Source organism: Lichenostomus cassidix, chromosome 1Aa, assembly GCF_008360975.1.
Source record: "Lichenostomus cassidix isolate B80296 chromosome 1Aa, HeHo_3.0, whole genome shotgun sequence".
NCBI classification, from domain to species: Eukaryota; Metazoa; Chordata; class Aves; order Passeriformes; family Meliphagidae; genus Lichenostomus; species Lichenostomus cassidix.
In genome coordinates, this window is record NC_139480.1 from 55,745,279 (window position 1) to 55,763,779 (window position 18,501).

The 18,501-nt window shown below is 39.7% G+C and overlaps 1 protein-coding gene across 11 annotated transcripts in view; it reads right to left on the reverse strand.

Moving 5' to 3' along the window:
• Window positions 1–18,501, reverse strand: part of SOX5 (SRY-box transcription factor 5) — a 283,017-nt gene that overhangs the window by 231,338 nt on the left and 33,178 nt on the right. For 8 of the 11 annotated variants that reach the window (XM_085049152.1, XM_085049151.1, XM_085049147.1 and 5 more), the window contains exon 2: window positions 15,196–15,427. In XM_085049152.1, coding sequence (XP_084905278.1) covers window positions 15,196–15,427 — 232 coding nt within the window. The remainder of the gene's footprint in view (window positions 1–15,195; window positions 15,428–18,501) is intronic. The other 3 variants (XM_085049155.1, XM_085049154.1, XM_085049153.1) reach the window with 1 other exon arrangement.

An 18,501-nucleotide genomic window follows, 5' to 3' on the forward strand; every position in this document is an offset into this window, starting at 1 on the left:
ATGTGATTTGGTAAGTTTCAAGCCAAACCTCTCAAGCTTTACTCATGAGATAAGTGCTAAACAATGAGCCAGATTCATCAAAGCTTTATAGACTTACTTAAAAGAAAAAGAAACTGATTCAGCCAACACATTTCAAGCCAAATCAGGCAGTTGAAAATCTATTCCTGAGATTTGGAAAATCTGTCTTTTTTAAAAATATTTTTAAAATATGTTTTGAGAGTCCCTCTTTTGCAGGAGCCTCAGGCAACTCTGTCAAGAAACTGTGTTTTCGGGTTTTCTTCAGTCTGATTAGGAGTGGTTTATTCCTCATGTTTAAAGGAGATAGCTGACGTACATGTGTTTGTATTTACACACCTAAATATTTTTACATATATACTTACATATACAAGCAACGTAAGGATTCAAGAATGTTCTATCAGAAGACTGGTAATTAAAGCAGTGGGTTTACCTTTCAAAAAGATTAATAATGAATTTGCTTCTTTACTACAAGAAAAAAAAAAACCAAACAGTAGTGCTGGACACCAATGTACTTGATTAAAGCACAAAGCTAAAAACAGTTCTGTGCTCTCAGGCATGTTTATAAGCCTTAGGACATAAAATCTGCAGTACTTCTCAGTACTGATCCTTAGAGTACTTTCTAGGGGGAGGTTAATTCCCATGTTTTTTCAGGGCTTGGTATCTCTACCAAGAAGTATAACTACTGAGCTAAACAAGTTAGTTCTTGTGTATTCCCCACAAAAATCCTCCTGGAAGCAGCGAAGTGTTTCAAACGAGGCATCAGATATTACCAGGAGAGAGAAGGACACAGGCTCGGTGTTACCTAACCAGGATGGGTTACAGTATTGATTAGGAATGGAAGAAAGGACACCCTGCCTACCTGTTAGCATCCCTCAGACGACTTCTGAGCTGGAGAAAATCCGGACTGAAAATGCTCTGCTGGGAATGGACAGATTTCTGTGCAGAAACACAGAAAAGGCCTCCATCCTCTTCTTCCCCTATCTGCTGCTGGTTCCTCAGTAAACTCTATTTCAGAGGCTGCAAGTTGATGTCACTTCAGTGATGGGCACAGACTGAGACCATTAGGTGGCTGCCCCTCTAGCCCGGCATCAAGCATTTACTGTAAACATTTATGTCAAAGCGATGAGAAAATGTTCAAAACCTTGCCATGCTTTTTTGTTCTGTTTCTGTTCTTGCAAGGAAACTACTTCTTCCGAGAACATGGAAAAAGCATGTGACTTTGAACTGGAAAACCTGAAAGATCAGTGAGCCTACCTGCTAATGAGCAACTTGCTATTGAAATGAGCTCGTTAGCTTTCATTTTTGCTGGCTGCTGATCGATTCATGAGCCACTTAGGTGGCCTCTGTAAGCTGTACATAAATTATCAAATGCATTGATTTCTACAAATAATAAATCAGGAAGTCAAGTCCTTTCCATATCTCTAGTATAAATGCTTAGCTCAATGGCCTTGAAAATTCAACCAAAGAAAACAATGATAACATCAGTGTTCACAGATACATTGCATCTGAAATGGCAAATATTCTGCTGCAAAAATAAGCTGTGCTGGCATCCCAGGGAAGTGAATAAAAGCTTGCCTCTGAAAATGTTACATACAAAATGTACAATACAAAACGCACAGAATTTTGCATGAATCTGTGTGTAGGTGGCAGCTCAAGAAATTCACAGTAAGGAACAATTGTCTACAGCAAGGAAAAATCCAAGCTAGATCATCTTCAAGTCTTTTTCCATCTCATATGTATCATTAAATTTCTACAGCCATCTTCATATGACTGAAGTAGTCAAAGTCCTATGGCATCCCCGAGTCAGTGCTGAGTTTTTGAAGTGAAAGCATTTTCTCTTGTCAACTGGCAACCCCAACAGCCTAGGAGCAGAACCTGTTAAACACTCGTTAGTCAGCAGAGGAAGAGGTAGGGAAAGCCTCCTTCACCCCAACACCCACCCATGACAGTGCCATTTTTAGCACATGTGGGTATCTCCAAAACCAAGCGGCCCAACCTGACTTCACCTGGCCTTCCAACTGTCTGTTAAAAGTATATCAAAAATTAATACTGTGGACATGTATTGCAAATTTCCAAGCACTTTGTGACGCTGATTTGCAATAATTTGCCTAAGGTCATGTGGGCCATGATCCAAAGCCTATTAAAGACAAAGCAGTCTTTATATTGACTTCAAAGAGCTTTGGACAGGACCCACGGTGAAACACTGCACAGTAAACAGAATAGTCAACAAGAGAAAACCTGGTCTAAGGAAGAGATATCATCCTCATCGTCACTGACTCAGTTTACTGAAACAGATGGCAATGAGTGATTTAATTTTTCCATTCTTCTGTATCACACTACCAGCCCAATGAAATGGTTGTTTCCCATTTCCCGCTCAGCTGCATTTCTCAGAGCATCATTCAGCTCTAAACCACAGCCTAACACAAGAGCCCAGCTACACTGCAGAGGTATCTTCATCACCTTGACCCTCAGTAACACCAGTCCCAGAGCAGCTCCCTGGAGTGCCCCTGGAGAGAGCTGTGGCATTCCATGCCAGCCGAGGATGGTGCCAGCAGTGCTGGATGGAAAGCTCGCTCCAAAAGAGCAGCAAGCTTAGGAATAAATGCAATAACAATAAGGAGTTAAAACGTGCAGACCAGAGAACATCGCTTAATCCCAGTTTACTGAAAGGACATGTCATTTTTAGAAAGTTGTCCAAACAACTGTCTTAATATTCTACACCAAAGTGGCTATTAATCAAACAACAAAGGCCCAATTAACACATAGCTGTTGTCACCTTGATGTTAAAAGCCTCTCCCTTCCCCCCTTCTTTCTTTCTTTTTGTCTTTAATGTTACAACCTAACCCAAAAATGCCTCAGGGCCCTACAGAAAAAAAAAAAAAGAAAAAAAAAGGAAAAAAAAAGACAAGATAGAGAAAGGGAAAAAGGGAGGGAGGGAGGGAGGGAGGGAGGGAGGGGGATAGGGAGAAAAAGTGGGGAGGGGAGAAAAAGAGAGAGAGAGAAAAAGAGAGAGAGAGAGTCTTAAATACCATCTCTCCTCTAGGCAGCAATTTCCACAGATGAAGAGGTCACCACTGTTTAACAGTGTGCTGCCACGTTAATTTAGTATGACAAGATAAAGCAGTAATCTCTGCTCGAAGAGGCTGTAAACCGCCTGCTATCCAGGGACATGCTCGAGTCGATTTGCACTGTGTATCACTTTATACAATTGCCGTGACAAAGCCCCCTGAGTTCCCTCATGTAAATCTCTCTCTCTCCCTCTCAACTTCCCTGCCAGTCAGGCAGCAGCAGATCTGTGGTAAGCTATGCAAACTTCATGTTTTACGCATGCCAATGGACCCCAAAGCTCCCCGCCTCCCCCCCCTCCAAGAAAAGATGTTTAGGACTTTGATAATCCATTGATCCCACTTCCATATCGGCTTGTATTTTTCAATCTGTCGTGTTAAGTTGTCAGAGGGGGCGATTAAACCGATGTTTCATGTTCCGAGATTTGCGTTCCTGGGAATGATAGTTTTCAAAGCCTTTCTTGCTAGGTTCTGCTTAAAGATTATCCCTAAGAAAGCTGATGTGAATATTATTACTGGCATAAACCTGGTAATAAAACCATAAAGTGTTTTAGGTAAAGACATTTTAGAGATATTCAGGGTTATAAACATAAGAGTTTAAAGCTGGATAGAATTTGGAGTGCTTAAAAAAAAAAAAGGCAAAAAAAAAAAAAAAAAGCGCCCTGTCAGGCTGTGGAGTTTTCTCAGCATGAAGCAAAACAACATATGTAAAAGGGAAAAGGGAAGTCGCATGTCTGTGTAAAATAAATATAATTACAGAACCACAGAAGAGGGCAGAGCAGAACACTGACCTGTGCAGTTAGACAGGAACGAGAAGGAGACAGAGCATGTGTAGCAGTGGTCATGGTAGTGCCTCAAATAAATGCAGTGACAGCTATTCCCAGCAAACAGCCAGGGAAGCTGCCTGTGTCTCCAGCAGCCTGCACAGCTGAAAACATGGGCTTCTTGTTGGGGAAATAGGGGGAATTTTTTGCAATATGTTGCAACTCTCAGATGCCATACTGCATCTCTAGAACATGCAAGTTTTAAATTATGTCTCCTTCTATTTCACATTTAATTTGTGTCGTTTTCCTATGGCCTGCAGGCACGATACAAGTCACAGCACACAATATAGCAAACGTGTTGCCAAAATGTGAAGCTGTGCACATGTACATATACCCACTTTCTGGATTAAACACAGAGGAGGACATAAGTAGAATTAAAACATGCAGAGCAGACAGGTTTCTACAGAGTAAAGCCGGAATTTAACTGCAGTTTCTTAACTAATACGTCACTAGGTCTCTCTACTATGCCTATGCATGGCATTTGGACTTGCAGAAATGACCAAGCAAGGATAAATCAAATTTTTAGCAGGTTACATATGTACTCTGTAATCAATTAAATTGAATAATAAAATTTGATGTTCACTGCAGCTGATACTAAGACGGAAAAATGCTTTATTAAGCACTTGAATTTCTAATAACATTTGATAATTCCCTAAACTTTAAAGGGGAAACCCACTAGAATTAATGCCACTTTTCAATACTAAGAGAATCTTCTCAAAATAGCCTTTTTAAGGTGTTCTGTATTACCTTATTCTCCAATACGTGTTGCTAACCAACACGTTGTTATTTGAACTTAACACTACTAAACAGATATACAACAAAAGATTTGCTTTTAGGGACTATCCAATTCTTAAAACCCCATTAAATACCATCAGTACTGGTTAAAAAAAAAGTCTGCTAGAATATTCACACACAACCTCCCCCCCACCCCCGAAAAAAAAAGGATGAACTTGAACATGGTTACTTCTACAGAAATACGAGAGAATATTTGCCCAGGAATATGTGTTATTTCTTTAACAGCACAAACTGTGAATGGCATTACCCTCACCTACTTTTAGCCCCAAATTAGACATCTAGTCTAAACTAGCCATCAAGGCTCCCTCTATAGTCAATAGACAAGCACTTTTAGAGGGTCATTCATCTTTCTTGTCCTGGATGCTTATTTTAAGACTGGAAAGGTTTTTCTAGGCGGGTGGTTATCTTTTTCCATGAGCTGTAAAGACTGCCCAAACCCCTAACTTTTGTGTGCCAAAACTCTGGTGAGCTGAACACCAATCTCCCTGTTTGGCATTCAATAGTCTCCATGAGTGTGGCAACACTGATAAATCACAGACCATCATGGATGAAGGACAAGTATAATTTCCATTGTATTCCATTCCAAGTATAATTTCCATAGACAACAAAAGTGAATTGTCCATGATAAATCAACAACCCGGAAGCTGGAAATACCATCTAATTTCACTCAGGAAACTGAAAACTTGCCATTTTTGCTAATATTTATCAAATTACAAGCCAAACAACTCTTTGTGGTATTTTACAGAGCAATGTAATGATAAAGGTTCTAAATATAAAAGTAAGTATTTCAGTCAAATTCGCTTATTCACAAGGAAAGCTCGGGAATTCACCGTGGCCCTGTGTCAATATATTACCCAATACTCATATTGACAGCTTCAAAACTGAAGCTATGGTCACTGCCCAAAAGCTAAGTTTACACTGGCCACAAGCAAACAGGAAAAGTACATCATCTGCCACAGATGTATTCTTTGCAGGACTGAATCACACTATTTTCAAGTCTGCTTGTAGATATATGAAATTCTGAAGACTGTTTTCCAGAGGATAAAGAGAACTTAAATAAGTCTTACACATGTGAATGTTGTGAAGGTTCAATCTGCTCTCCCCCACACTCTGTGCTACTCCCTGTGTCAAGACAATATAAATTTAAGAATTTGGGGGAAAAAAGAAAGGGGTATTTGCGGATTTTATATTTATAAAACAATGTACCATGGACCCACCCTCTGTCATTAGTGAGATGCAGGCTACAAACTCGAGTTGAGTGGTTTGAGCTCTGAGATGCAGAATGTTTTCTACTGCCAACAGAGCAGTACTTTGATATAAGCACTGTATATCAAACTTTTACTTATGAACAATGAATTATGAAATGCTATGGCCAGGCAATCACCTCTCACTCAAGGCTTTTTTAGTTGAAGTTACCTAACTACAGATTTATAAACTATAGGGATCAACAGCTGAGCTTAACACCCTAAGCTCCAGTTGTAACCTATGAAGAAAAATAGGCACTTCTAGGGTGTGAGTTCCCTGACCTACTTACAAGATATGTTAGGACAAAATGAATCATGCTCCACTATTCCCTATTTCCTTCCATTAACCATGAGGTTAAACCTAAATTTACTAGCTCACTTCTGAACACACACTTTTTAAACATATAGTCTGAGCAGACTTCACCCTTGAATCTTCCCCCAAAAATGACATTAGGATTGACACAGCATTGGATTATGTGTTAGTGGCCAACTCCCTTCTCTGAGAAGAAATAACTTCTTTCCTCTATGAGAGAAAGCCAAAATGTCCTCATGCTGCACCAAGACTCCAATAATCATCAGGAACTTACCACTGAGACTCCGTAAATTTAACTGGAAATTGTACAAGAAACTAACTCGCTCCTAACAGAGTCCTAAATCCCAAATGCTAAGCTCTGCACTTGCATTTGGTTGTTTTCTGGAAAACTGCAGATCCTCGGCAAACGCCGCTGCCTTTGAACACAGATGGATCCAAACCTGAGCAGCTCTCCTGATTACAACTGCAGCAGTTTACAATGAAAAGAAGGGGAAAGTTTCACTTACAGTTACAGAGATGAAACACACACTTTAAATTCACTCTGAAAATCAGCGTAGAGTCTGAAGCATGGATGTTTTGCATTATTTCCAGCTAGCAATATTAATAAGCAATGCAGGCTTCTACTTATGACATGACTTAGTGCAGAGATACACATACAATCTACCCCAGTAATTCAGTCTTGAGATGCCAGAAGGATTTTACCTTTTGCTATAATATTTCTTATTTTCTGTCATCAAACCCCAATCCTACAAAAGCTATCTGCAGAAGGAGTTACAGTCAGTGACCTCTCCTTCCCTCCCTCTTGCTACCATCAGCATTAGGTTCCAATCAACCAGATTATTTTGCAGGAACAGGGTCATAAGCTAAGCATTCTAGGGCAGGAATGTTTCTTTTTTCTGTCTCTATAAAAATAAATCATGCTCTGGGTACAATATAAATAAAGATAATAACAGTCTGATCTTAGATTTTACTGGTCTATGTTTTGGACAATCTATGTAATTTGCCTGCTGCCTGTACATACTACAAAAAGTTAATCTTCAGAGCTCTTTTTTTTTTTTTTTCTTTTTTTTTTTTGCTTGGGGTGGATTCCATTTTAGAAGCATAAAAAAGGATGCTGGAGCAGATTATTTCCATGTAGAATGACAGTTTTGTTTACACTGCTCTGGCAAAAGCTATCCTGAGTTAAATTGGGCACAGCTCCACTCGGTTACTGTCACTGGTTTATCTAGTGATGCTAAATTCATGGGATTCACCAAGTCCACTTCTCCTTTGCAAAGAGCAAAAACGCCTTATCTGATCACACAACTGCAACTAAACCGGAAAGAGAAACAAAGAACTTCAGGGTGTTAAAGAGAATCTGGAAATGAGGCCGGCCAAACTATTCAGACAAGCTTGCTACCCCAGGCATAAAGGACTCTTTTTACTTAAGAAAGTTTGTTTCCTCCATTTCATTGTCTTTTAAACACTTGGGAACATTGGTTGGTTCAGAAACATTGCAGCACATCAATCTCCCCTTGTAAGGAGGTCTCTGAACGCTTCTCAGGAGCTGACCCACCTATGGGAGATGCCCATTCCTAAGCAAACACATCTTGAAATCTGCAGTCTGATTTGCCAAAGGTCCTTCCCCAGCTATGAATTTCTAGAGAAAATTAATAACTTCTTTTATTACAACGGAGAAGGCAGTGGTATTTCACTGATGTACTTAAGACAAGAGGAAGCAGTTAGCTCCATGAAAGGGAAAAAACATGACTGGATGACACGACACCATAAATGCTAGCAATTGCCTGGAGCCACATTTCATTCCCATTATAACCATCACTACTTTTGGTGAATCTGAAAAGAAAAATTAGAGAAAGCAAGCTGGCCTTGGCACAGCCTAATCCAACTGGATTTTGTAGGACCTGAAAAATCATTCTTCAAGAGTCAATGCAAAACCATGAGCATGTCACTCATCCATTGAAAGCACTGAAAATAAAGAAATGCTTCAAATTGTAACTGCAGTGGGTAACTTCCTGTGGACACAAACACCCGACAGTGAGACAAGACACTGTAAAACATGACTGTGAGTATTGAGTGCAGCAGAAAGTTCTGGCACTTCTAGGAGTCAGACTTTATAACCACAGGGATTCCTTGCAACCCTGAAATTCGAGAAACCATGACCAACACTTCACAATGCCTTTTATGTTTGGTGTATCTCTGCTGAAAGTAGAGCTGCATATCAAAACCCAACCATCCTCTGGTTTATTGACATTCTGTCCAAGCAAATAGCACAATACCTATTTTTACTGTGCAATGTCTTCATTTAGTATTTACTAAAAAGCTTTAGAATGGATTAAATAATAAAAATTACTAAGGTAAATATGACTACAAGCAGAGGAAGAAAATGGACAAGGCAGAGAAAAGTTTTCAGAGGACAACTGCAAACAGACAGAAACTGATAGAGTAATGTTAGCTCTCATAAGGGTGGAAAATAAATAGAAATTTGCACCTGCAGTGAAAAGAAAGGGAGAAAGCCATACCAGCTGCTCAGAGAAAGTAATGTGGACATGACAAGTGTGTGGAGCAAACAGAAAGAACATGGGGAAACTGTTCTGGAAGCTCTAAAATGAATGAACAACTACTGAAGCAAAAATGAGCCAAGGTGGTGTGCAAAAGTAGGAGTTTGTGCTACGTAGGGGGCAAAGCATAATCAGCTTGGGATTCCCACATGCCTTGCCTTGAGGCAAGAGCCAGATAAGAGTATGGAAGTCTGCTGTGCTGCTCTCTGGTCTGATCATGGCTACACTGACAGCCCAAGGCCAAGAGCTTCTCAACAGCACAGAAGCTTGGCCAAAGAAGGTAAACTCATCCTTTGAAAGGAAAAACACAGAAACATAAAACTACATTTCTTCGTTTCAGAACCATGGAGAACTGGGTGTTTATCTGGCAGCAGAGTTTGTGTCTCACCACAACACCAGGAAGATTCACTGTCACCACAGAAAAGGCAGAGTTTCAGAATAAATTTGGGCAGTGAGCCACAGGTGATGGACCTGGACTGCAGAAACTACACAAAGTCCACAGCTGTTTGACTTTGATAGGATGGAGAAGATCTCATAGATCCTACTTCTGTTATCTCACACCTAGGGAGTGACTGTTGGAAGCAAAAAGCGTATCAAGAAGTAGGAACACTTAAATGTAGTCTCTTTGGATCCTTGCTATAAACTGGTTTTGCATTCCTTGTGGGGCTTTCTCCATATCCTAGTCCTCATCAGTGCTCCTCAAATTGATAAACTTCAAAATTTTGTTTCAAATCTGTGCTATCTCCTTTGCCTAGAAAGATGACCAAGTTTTTCGCTCACATAGTTTTTTGATAGGGCATTTAATAGCTCTTTTCTCTTCCTCAGAAGAGAGACCATCTGGTTCAAATATTCCTACCAAATGTGGACTTTACAGTTCTACCTATCTCTTTTTTTCTGTGGAATTTTTCATCTATTCACTTGAATTAGATTTTACTAGTATTTATGCAGGAAGTTTAAATGAAGATATTTTCCAGTATGAAGTCAATGAATTGATTCCTAGGCACATAACCACTTGCAAACAATGGACACATACAGTTCCCAGCACTTCCATAAAACAAAGGTGTTTACTTTTCTGTTGATTATTTTCTGCTTAACTGCATTCAAATGAATCCATTAAAAACGTGACTGCTTCACAGTAAGATGATCTTCCGCAAAAACAAACAACTGCTGTTTCCACTTCTCTTCTTGGCCTTTAAAAACTACAGTCATCTGCACCCTGTATTCCAGGCAATTTATATATTATAAACTTGCTCGTGATTGGTTAAGTTACTGGTTTAAATGTAGTCCTAACCTTCCTGCTTGGGGATGAAAAATAAAGGTTTCCTTATTTCATTACTTACTTATTGCCCTGAACCAACCTTTGGACCTTTCAAAGTCTGATCCAAACAGCAATGGATCACCTCAAACTTCAGCCAGTCTTTCTGCCCACTGATTTCTGCTCAGAATAATGTATCCACTCTGGTTTTCCACGGCGACAAGTATGCAAAAGTCACTGTGTTAAGAGGACGGTTGAATAAGCCTAGGGAGGTTCCATAAAAGCACACTGGTCCTGAATTGCACTATGGCTTTGATCTCTGCCTCACCTGGAGAATTAGGACACCTTTTTTGTTTGTTTACGTGCCTTAGACAGGATCTGCACATCAAGTAGTTGGCAAGTAGTGCAAGCAAGACTTGCACTAGTGGATGGGTCAGGATTGGAGATCTGGGAAAACAGGGATCATGACAAGGAGGACAGGCAGATTATCCTAACTTGAATGCAAGGTACTTGTCAGGCAGATAGGAGGGTTATCAAAGCTGCTTCTGGCTCTATCACAGCTGGCTCTCAAGGACTGCAGAGAGTTTTCCAGGCTCTGGACTAAACAGTGCAGTAGGTAACTTCTACAGCTGTCTGATGGATCCTGACTGATTCTTTTTTGATTTATTCCCTTTCCTAACAGCCCACATAGTGATTCCCTAAAATGGTGCAAGTGTAAAGATCGAACTCTGATAAAAGCATGAAATGCTATCTGTGGAAACTGCTTCCACATGCTACTTTTGTGATGACATTTATAATGCAATGTTAGCAACAATACAATTTCATCATCTCATAAATATCAATTTACCATTAAGAGAGGAAGGCAAGAACACCAGACAAATGCAAACTTACCACCGTTTCTGCTTTGTTTTAATTGAACTAGTCTTGTTCAGATAAGCCTGTCTATCTCTTACAAAAACAACAGTTTATAGTTTAAACTGTGAAATTGTGTGTGTGTGCATGTGTGTGTGCTGTAATTATGGTGCCTGCTAACAATTTCATACTGCCACACTGCACATATGGCTTCCAAGCTAGCTTTATCTGAATCTTTGTGAATCTATTCTCTGTGCTATTAAACTGAGCACATTCCACATCGTTCAAAAGTAATTACACTTTTGTCTAGAGTGTAGGAGACTGCTCTCCCCAAACAATGAAATTCTCATTATTAGAGCTGGCACAGTAACGGCACTGGTGTTCACAACACTGTGCATTGTATCATCACAATAACTTATCCTAAGCTTGATGCACAAAGGTACACTGGAAATTAAAATTTCTCTAAAACCACTGTGAGAGGTTTTTTTTTTAATAGGCATTCTTCAGCTCAGTATAATTAGAGTCCTATTTGACTTTTTAAAAAGCTATATGCATTCAGATTTCCATTCTCCTCGGAAGTTCTGAATAGTAGCTAAGTGCTCCAGCCGCTTGTTGTTCTGATCCACCACCATTCACATGCTGACAACTCCAGACCAACAGGTGAAGCGCAGGCCAGGATGGATGTGATACGGGAATTCAAATGAAGCATTAAACAACCTTTTCTTTCGGACAAGCGGAGGCAAAGCTCTTTGAGCAGCAGTACTGCCATTCTTAGTATTGTTCCCAAGTTACACAGGAGTAACTTCACTCACTGCAACTTCTGTTAGTGTGAAGCAGCAAAGCTACTGAACAGTGCACTGTAATATTTCCTATCAATTTGGAGCGCGGCTGAAAATGAATTCTGAATCCCACTGAAAGTGCAGGACAAATGTGGGCTACCAGCACAGTCACAGTCATCAGTTTGGAGCAACTAGACAGTGGCAAAATTACAGCTTACCACTTTGACCTTTTGATCAGTACTACTTCCTTTTTTTTTTTTTTAATCCCATCCAGTATTTCATTGATATTCTATGGTTAAAAAGAATGGTCTGATTTGAACACACCATGCCTGTGGTACACTCTAATCAGTACTTTCAGCCTTGACATCTCTCATTTTCAGAAATTAGCACACAGACACTATTGGTGAGATCAGTGGTCTTGAGAGTTGCAAAAGCAGACAAATAGAACATAAAGGAAGGCAAATAGAAACAAAGAAAATAAACCTTTGTAACCTAGATGAGCTAACAACTATCTGTGCTATCCAAGTACTGTAGCCTTAATAGATTTCTTCAAAAGAGCTATTGACTGATACTGTAATCCTCAAGTGTTTCCCTGCAAAGTTTATGGCCTGCTATGAACGTCCTAAGGGGACTCTCGGATATAATCTCAGTCAAATCATTTGTCTTGCATTTTCTACTGAGCTGTTGTTTTAAGTCTCATAAATTATTGTTTCTTTTCTTATCATGAGAAGAGTTTTCTTACTTACAGTAAGTATCTAGTTTCTTCTATCAAGCGAAAGTTTGGGATGGAGTTACCCCCGCCTTGGCTGGGGCTGGTAGAGATCTCCAGAGGACACCTGGTCCAATCCCCCTGTTCAAGCAGGGCCACCAAGAGCCAGCCAGGACCAGCTCTAGATGACTTTTAAACATCTCTAAGCACAGAGACTCCACAGACTCCCCGGGCAACCTGTTCCTGTGCTCAGTCACCTGCACAGAAAAATGCATTTCCTGATGTTCACAGGGATCCTCCTGCATTTCAGTTTGCCCCCACTGCACTAACCTTTCTCTGGCTGCACTTCAAATGGCTGCACTTCAGAAATATCCTATTCGTTTTGATGGGAACATGGCCTTTGCAGATTTTTGCCAATTTTGATTAGGTTTGAAAATGTCTTTACAGGAATTTTGCCCTCTGCTTACAAAAATCTACCTGGAATTTTGAGCTGTCTCACTAAGCTGGCAGATGTTACAACCTGGTAAAGTGCAACAGGGTAAATTTTCAGAAGTGTAAGTTTGGAACCGTGAAGCTTATGGAGCTTTGTCAATAAAACAGTATCAGACCAGACTGTGGTGCTCTGTGCACACCTGCATACACCTGGATCTGCTTCCCAGGGACTACAGACAACAGAATATCAATTCAAACAGCAGAAAAATGGAATGCTAAAAAGTGAATGCCCTTTGGGAATGATTTCTGTCACTGCTAAGCACACAAGTTGAAGTCATCTAAATGTTATCCAGTGATTTCTGCTGATAACTACATGCCACAACTGCAGAGGGAGTGATTATGTAAATTTTACTCATTTACACTGATCACTTCCTTCTTTCTGGAGACACACAGGCTCCATCCTTTCTGATCTACCTGGATGATGATTTTTACAACACACTCCTCATAAAAGAGAGATATTACCAAAATGTTACATTCATACAGACCGGCGATATTCTTAAAATATGTATGAAGTCAAAACCAGTCCCTTACAACCCCCCAAACACTGCCTCAGGTGTGCCTGCAGTGTGTCACTGCTACAGCACAACTGTGTAAAACACCCCACGATTCAGTATCTTGTATTGTAAAAAGACAGAACACACTATTTTGACATCACATTAAATACAGCCTTCATAGCAGGAAGTCACACTAGATGATCAGCTAAACCTCTTGGTCTTAAAAACTGTAAATGAACAAAGAAGTTAGTCAAAATCAGTTAAAGAGCAGTTAAGTGTTTCAGTGAGGTGTAGCTGAAATACTCCTGCTGGGCTCCTTAGAAAACAGTAAGTTTTTATTTCATTAGGGTCTGATTCTACACTACTGGTGCCATCACAAGTTTATCTATTGACTTAAATGTCAGAAACAACTCCTTATCTTCAACACACTCTCTTAAAATAGGCCAAAATATAGCAAAGCTCATACATTAGTTACATATCCTAACATCTCACTGGCTGGAACTGTGTATTAATGAATTTAATCTCCATAAAACATAAGATAAAGGACGAGAAATAAACAAGCTCAAAAAAGATAATGGCGTTGTCTGCCCATGAGTAATTTCTCCAGTGATGTTCTTCATGTAAAGTTGCAATAACACAAACTAAAATTAAATATTCCAAACCACTGTCTGAGCTTAAGCATTAGCCCAAAAAAAGGAAGGAAAATGGATCGGGATCAGTGAGTTATTCTGTCTAGGAAAGCAGCTTCAGTGAATATCCAGTGACTTGGTCCTACGAGAAATAATAATCCCTAAGGCTTTTTACTTAGGGCTTGTTACATATGCATAATGAGCTGTAAGGGCTTAAATACCACCGTGGAGCTGTTGCAGGCTTTTATGAGAATACACTATCACCTATTTTGCAATGCCTTTTTAAAAGCCTTCAAATATGCAGGTCCATTCATTATCTTCACTTCTAGCAAAATTGTCAGTGCCCTTGTCAAAGTGGGGGACTAACAGAAAAGTTACAGCAATTTGTAAATAGGCAAGAGCCGCGCTAGCGTGTTCACCACAGAGCTTTGTGCCTCAGTCCTGGGGTTCCAGTGCCTTTCCCTGCACCTTTCAACCTTTCTAAAAATGCATCAGCACTCCATGTGAAGGGCCCAAACACCTGCAATACTGGTGAGGAACACGGCATTGCTCTGTCTCCTTTTAGATGCAGTTCCAGTGGGCTGCTAAGTGTAAAGAATTAAGTGCCCAGTGTCATTTGTAGAGCGGAAATTCACAAGTGAAAAAGCAGTATGTTGATTTAATCCTGTAAGCACAGTGAATTTTATTGTAGGTATCTGTGACGTGAATTACACATCAGACGTCAGTTTTTAAATCATCAAAACTCAAAGTTTCTTTTTTTTTACTACCCTTTATACAGACTTTCATGCTTTACTGTTGCACAAACTTGGCATTAGGGTGATATTTCAGACACCATGCCAAACGTGACTCTCACTTAGAGTGTTCCAAACCCATTTGCTGTTTGCTGAACACATACACTTCCAATTCACATCACTGCAGCTAACAAATTTTAGCGCCCTAAATGCCATCAGGCAAAGGTGAGGAAAAGTCTGCACTGCAAGTGATTTAGCATTTGTTGTGGAGGGTAGAGGCAGCCCAGCTAGGTCAGAGCTTACACGTTATTGTGGCGTGTTCCCTACGTGTAGCTGTGCTTTGTACACTCCGTAAAGTACAGATCTGGGTGCCAAACTACTGCAGAGGCAGAATTCAAAGAATGGATGTAAGCACAATAGACCATTAGCAAACCTACCATTGTGTTGTGCTGAGAAGTGGGAGTCCTATGGCCACAGTTCTCTTGCGTCAGCAGAGAAACTGGCTGAAATTCCTCAGAGTGAGGCTTGTTGGGAAAACTCACATGCAAGGGAAGGTGAAAGGCTGGGAGCCCGTCACTCTCCTCTTCTCCCACTTTCTGTCTGCTTGTCACCATGGCTACCTCTCCATCTGCTTCCCCATACGGAGAGGCTGGTCGCTTGGAAGACATCCTGGAAGGAACAAAAGAGGAGAAAATAATGAAACCTCCAAATAAATCCTTAATGCCGTCATTGTGTGGTTAGGGGCCATTGTAACAGAAATGCCTTTTTTGTGCTGGCAGAGAGCAGGAAACCATCCAAATACCACTGCAAAGCATACACAATTGGGAACAATGGCCAAGCAGGTAGCAACAGAACAGTGGCTTGTTTGTTGTGAGAATAATGCACTAATATAGCACTCCCTTGTATTCTGGCTTCTTAAACATGAAAATTCACCTAAGACTGCATAATGAAATGCAATTCCTTTAAAAAAATACCCATCTGGTTTTGCATTTGCAAGAGACTCTAAGTAGATAGAATGTCTCCCGATACAAGCTATTGTCAACTTAGCTTTTAAGGAATAATCATCTGCATGTCATTATCGGCCACAGCTGATAAAAGAAAGTGAAGTAAAATAAAATACAATACAATAAAAGAACTTGCTAGCAAGCCAGAACGTCTGTGTTGACAAAACTTCACTCATGTGAGCAACTGCGTGTTAGAGTCATGTTGCAAGGATCTTTCCAGGTTTGCAGATCTGGTATAGTTAAGCAATTAAACACTTGGACATTAATAATCTAAGTTTAGATTAATAATCTGAGCTTTTTGACAATATGAAGTCAGGGGTGCACTGACTGAATGAAGATTTGCTATCAAATCTTTCTACCTACATATCAAATACTTCCTACCTATAACTAGACCAGAAAAAAACCCATATGAAAATGTCATTTACATCTATAACTATATAAAAAAGAGTACACAAGGAAGATACATAGTGCACACATTGTAAAAACCACACAGAAATCTTGACTTAAAATTCAGGCCTACATTCTGAATTTTTTGATACTGTCTGATAACACCAGTTTGATAGTATGTGTTTATCTTCAACTTTTAGAAAGACTGAAAGAAGCTAAAGTCATGAGAAAATTCAGGTGTCATCCAAGCCAAGCCCTACTGAAAATCTTACAGAACCCAGAATACTTCCAGCTTGGTCTTCAAAACGGGTACAGTGAAGTATTAAAATGCAGACAGGTTCTGGGATTAATTAAAGCAACATTGTTCACGAAAATAATGGACCCCTGTGCTAAGCAGGGGCATCTGCAAGGAGCAGAATGAGACATAAGAATTCCTCCAGGCACAGCCGAAAGAAGAAAAGAAAAAGAGGGAAATGCTTCATGGGGAAGTTATGAACAAGGGAACTGAGGACTATTGTACGCAAAAGTTGAAAAAAGGGGCTTGAAGCAATAATGCTCCTCCTCAAAAATCTTGTATTTATGATTCTAATTACCCCATTTTGATTTTCCACTTCACAGTTAAAGGGGTGCATTTCAAAAGCCCAGCAGCCTCTTGAACCATGTGTGGGGCTGCTGTGAGGTGGAGCATGTCCATACGATTTGGCATATTGAGCACGGAATGGTTCTTAGCAGCAGTCAACTGGGTCTGAAAACAAACAGTGACTTTAAACAGTCCTTTGTTAGGACTTATTTTGCTTCTAATGATCTCATTTTGAGCCTTGCCTCCTGAGCCAAGTTAGATTATATTTAAAATAAAAAAAAAAGGAAGAAAAAAGGAAAGAAAAACCAACAACAAAAACAGAGACAAAAACTCCCGACCAGAACCTATCCTCAGCTGCACACTGCCTGTTCTGAACACCACCTATTGCTGGTGCTCAGAGAAGCAATCTGTATTTTCTATTAATGTTTGACTTAGTCCAACAGACTAACACTTCAAACATCCTACCTGAATTCTGTCTCCTAGGCTTTCCCACCTACGTGTCTGCAGCAAAGCATATGTACAAAGACAGAGATCACCAGATAGACTCTTACTGGCAGTTTTCTACTAGCCCACTGAATTCAGCATTTTACAGCTACATTTGACGTGACAGATCTCAAGCTCTTCTGCAGAAACCATACAACTCCCTTCTAAAGTTAATGTGAATTATTCATATTCTGCACTGTACTGCACCAAGATAGACATTTGCTATTGATTTTAGGGTTTTTGGTTACTCATTTCAACACTACTTTAATAGAAGCCTGGGTTTTTAAAAAATCTCTCTTTCTGAACATCAGCACTAAGCAGTTGTCTCAATTTTGGCAAACAAAAAGGGAGGGACACAAGATCATTAGTCAATTATGCCACAGTGATGTTCTATACTTTAGAACATTTATATTCAAGAAAATTACTGAAAATATTGTAAATCATGTACAAAAGTCTCCACTGCAATTCATTCTGACAATAAATTATAGAGAGAGAATGCTTTGCTTTGTATTGATGATTTGGATTATATATTATATACTCAAACTGTGTCAAGAACTCCTACTGCTGTTAACCCAGAATAACACAGATTCTGTCACATTGCTTCACAAGGAAAGTTTGAGAATCACGCTGAAATAAAGCTCTTCTGTTAACTTTATATGTGAATATACAGTTTCAGATCATCATCTTCTGCTTGTCACTTGTTCCCAAAAGGGATGAAATAATTTTCTGTAGGGAATTTATATAAATGGACAAGGAAGATAACAGAGGTGTCCACCTCCATGCACTTGCAATAACAGAGATTATTAAGCTTTTGATCTAAAATGAAAACCTAGAGGCTGTACTGTAGGCCAAACTAAAGGGATAGTAGAAAGGGTAGAAGAAACTTTTCCCTTTGTCTCTAAAAGATCCAGTGGAAATAACAAGCCATGTGCCCATCACCATCCTAGAAGACTAACAAATCACTAAAATGGCTAAGGCAGCAAAGTTGAGGCTTTAATCTGCATTAGTCTTCCAGGGACACTCAAATAAATAGATATGCAAACCTGGACAGCTCAGACATCAACTGCAACTTGTTTTCAGGCAGCTCTGTCCAACCTGAGTCAGACAAACACCAGTTTCACAGAAATTTCTTACTCCTTATGAACATCTGGGAAATTTCCACAAGAAAATGGAAGATTTAAATAGATAAATGAAAAGATCCATATCTACTTTTGGAAATTGTAGCAATTTATTGCTCCATTTTCCAAATTTGAAATGCTCCTACATCGTGCATCCTTGAATTCTCTTCA